The sequence below is a fragment of the Sphaeroforma arctica genome (assembly GCF_001186125.1).
Source record: "Sphaeroforma arctica JP610 unplaced genomic scaffold supercont1.943, whole genome shotgun sequence".
Classification (NCBI taxonomy): Eukaryota; class Ichthyosporea; order Ichthyophonida; genus Sphaeroforma; species Sphaeroforma arctica.
Window position 1 is genome coordinate 25,846 of NW_014039615.1, and position 3,828 is coordinate 29,673.

At 37.2% G+C, this 3,828-nt stretch overlaps 1 protein-coding gene across 1 annotated transcript; it reads right to left on the minus strand.

Moving 5' to 3' along the window:
• Positions 1 to 2,159: 2,159 nt before the first annotated feature.
• SARC_09362 (ribulose-phosphate 3-epimerase) lies at positions 2,160 to 3,068 on the minus strand. The gene has a single exon (XM_014296627.1). It carries the CDS (start codon positions 2,951 to 2,953, stop codon positions 2,264 to 2,266), a length of 690 nt encoding a protein of 229 aa, XP_014152102.1. The 5' UTR covers positions 2,954 to 3,068; the 3' UTR covers positions 2,160 to 2,263.
• Between the last annotated feature and the right edge of the window lie 760 nt (positions 3,069 to 3,828).

Consider the following 3,828-nt stretch of genomic DNA (forward strand, 5'->3'; position numbering starts at 1 on the left):
ATAGTATAGTATATATTATTATTATAGTAGTAGTAGTATAATTATTATATATATATATATATATATATATATATATATATTATATATACCTGAACACTTTATACCTAATCACCTCTGTGTTTTCCTAACCTATTTTCGTCATATGATGCTGGTCGTGGTGCTGAGAAGATCAGGCTGTTGACAAACGAGGTCTCCCTCATCTCGAAAAAATCTCAAATCAACAGAAGCAAGCTATTGGATAGAGGGCGTGTATGTATGATATGTATGAAACGCAATAGCCATTAGTGGAAGTGTGGATCAAGTGACACCGAGGTCTCTTGGACTATTTCTTTATCTGAGGATCGTCGCGCAGATGGAAAAAGGCAATTGTTTGGGGACATATTTATCATATATCCCTCTGCTTTATTAGGTATGTAAATATGTACTCGCTACATGACTACATACAACCACACACACAAGAGAAGAGACCTACACACTCGCTATAATCTAAATATGATACTTTATATACGAAATATAGGGTTTTAGGGATCCAATTAAAACCCTAAACGCAAAACTAAAATAATATTCATTTTGTATGGCTCGCATCTACTCAGCCAATAGTTAGTGGGAACGTGTCCTAGACACTAACTAAGATGTAATAGTTTGTATGATGCATAGCCTTTAAATTGACACGGCTATGTATTGTGTATTTGGTGTCGTTGGGGCACCTTTATAGGGGTTGTTTATTAAAACATGTAGTGCAAATAGATACATACATAGCATTCATTACCACTTGTATTTTGTTACTTGACATGGAGTTGGGGTGGATGTTCATGTGCTCATAATACTTGTACACATCCATTGCAGCTACATCGTTAACGTGCGGATATGGTATATTCAATATTTTACTACTTCGTATACTTTATCGCAATACCTGTTGTACTTTTGGCAAACAACAAGCTACGGTTCTCCAGTTGGAATCGCAACGCGCCGAAATTCATTGGTGCCGAGTTGCTAATGGACGCCATGTATATTACTGTGTGTGAGGACGAAGCGGTGTTTTTTGAAATGTGATGTATAGCTCGGAATAACCACGCATGTCACTGTGTACGAGGGTGATGGGCATCGAATAGCCTTTAGGATTTTTCCTTGTATCCACATGTATGATTCATGTATTGTGCATATTGTGTGATATGTTATGTATTATGTTACGTTTAATATATATATATATATACATACATACATTATATATATATATATATATATATATATATATATATATATAGTAGTATATATATATATATATATATATATATCATATATATATATATATATATATATATTGTGTGTATGTTATGTATTATAGTCTGTATAGCATATATTTTGTGTGGTATGTTATGTATGTTACGTAATATATTTTACACGTAGATATTGTATGTAATGTATGTGTATATGTATGATTCCTGGGACTAACGTTGATTTATGTCTATCGATGAGTTTACACTGAATTCCATGTGTAGTTAGTATCAGTCGAGCATTAGCACATGCTGCGATCGTTCGATACTTCTTATTCTTTTTCGCCAGTATGGTATTCCCATAACATATGCGCCTTAAAGAATCATAGCCATTTCCAGGCAGCACAGTGTATACTCTGGTGTGTGAATGGTGCTGGTTATATATCTATAACATTATTGATCTAGAATTGGAGTCGCTATCAGGTTTGTTGACTTGCTGACAGCACGCGGTAGTATGCAACCACGCTGAGATGATATTTAATTCTGCCACGTCTAAGAGTATGTATACTGCAATAGAAGACAAGCGATACTTGGATTGTTTTAGCCTAATACCTGAGCTATATATACAGTTGATAGCGGATAAGGAATACCTGAGCTATTTAAGCAGTTGATAGAAGATAAGTACCTGAGCTATTTACGGAGATGTGATATCTGAACTATTCATACTGTTGGTAGCGAACAAGTAATATCTTACCTGCATAAGGTCGAAGTTTAGCTCGTCTGCAAGCTACAACTATATGCGCCCTGAACTGTTTAAGAATCAAGCGTTACGTACAGACAATTAGCTATAGTATATATATATATGTAATATATATATAAATATAATAAGGGTTCCCAAAATAAGGCAACGAATCCGTGGAAGCACACATCTAGTCAAATCTTAGTTTACACAATTAGTTTATTGCACACAACTACCACTACACACACACATATATATATATATATAAATATATATTCTTTCTGACCATTAACAGAACCCAAAAGGAATGCTAAGCACTCGTTTGCCCTTTGCCATTGCCATACTTCTCGACACTGTCCCGTATGATCTGTATCACCTCACGCGGATCTGAGTTGAATACCGCGCTGCCCGCAACAATCATATTAGCCCCCGCTTTGGCCGCCACGTCTATCGTCTTAGGCCCCAGACCCCCATCCAGGCCAATGTCCATCTCAGGCTTACTGCTACGCAAATACTCCACTTTATCCATCATGTCGGGCATGAAGCTCTGTCCGCCGAATCCAGGCTCCACAGTCATGATCAGCACCGTGTCACACTTGTCTACTATGTTGTCGATGAGCTTTATATCCGTGTTTGGCTTTACAGCCACACCAACCTTCATACCAGCGTCTTTGATCTGCTGGATAAGCGCTTCAGGGTTCTCTGTGCTTTCAAAGTGGAATGTGAACTGATCCCCCCCGGCATCGGCTATGTCCTGCACCCACTGTTCGGGTTTGCTGACCATCATGTGACAGTCGAAGAATGCCTTCGTGTGCCTGCGCAAACATTTGATCACGGGAGCTCCGAAAGTGATATTCGGTACAAAATGCCCGTCCATGACATCCAGATGCAAATAGTCGGCGCCTGCGTCTACCACGCGCTTGGCTTCATTGGCCATGTCGGACATGTCGCAGGCCAGCAGAGATGGCCCCACCTTACATGAGCAGTTGTGAAAAACCATTGTGAACTTGTGATGGGCGTGGAGTGTGAGCTGTGCTTCGTTGAGACGAGAGTATGTCGATACTGTATATGGTTTCCTGGTGAATAGTGTATTGAATAGCTATGTATGTAAAATATATTTATGAAGTTGTGAACCATGTACGGCACATTATTATATATTTATAAATATAGTAACGCATAAAATTTATATATATATAAATACACACTTTTCCGCTCAATGTTTACTTTGGGTTCGTCCTGCAGGTTCTGAGGTGCAATATAGAAGGGCTATTTCATCATATTGTCCTTTTTGTTTTTGAAACAGTAGGTTATCATACCCCATTATTTTTACTATGTTTAAAAAAAAAAACAGTATCAAAATGTTCTTAGATCTCTCGATCAAAACTTTATATATATTTATTTACGTATTCGTTCTACAATTGTACCATCACGGAACTGCTCGAAATAGTAAATATGAATGATGTAATTACAGTGGTATAAAAAAAAATAGTCATTGAGATGGATCATGGATTCATGGATAGGACGTTGTCCGGTTAATATGAATGATGAATTTACAGTGGTATTAAAAAAAATTGACATTGAGATGGATCATGGATTCAAGGATAGGACGTTGTCCGGTTAATATGAATGATGTATTTACAGTGGTATAAAAAAAATAGGTCATTGAGATGGATCATAGATTCGTGAATAGGGATAATATTATTTATTTCAAAAATGGCAAGTATGTATGATACAATGTATGAACATATGGTCATGGATAGGACGTTGTCCGATTGTCGTTATTTTAAAAAATATATAAAATATGTGCGGAGCGCCCGAGCCCGAGATGCCGTTCCGCGTGACTCAATAAAACCATAGAAGTTTGAAGTTTGAAGT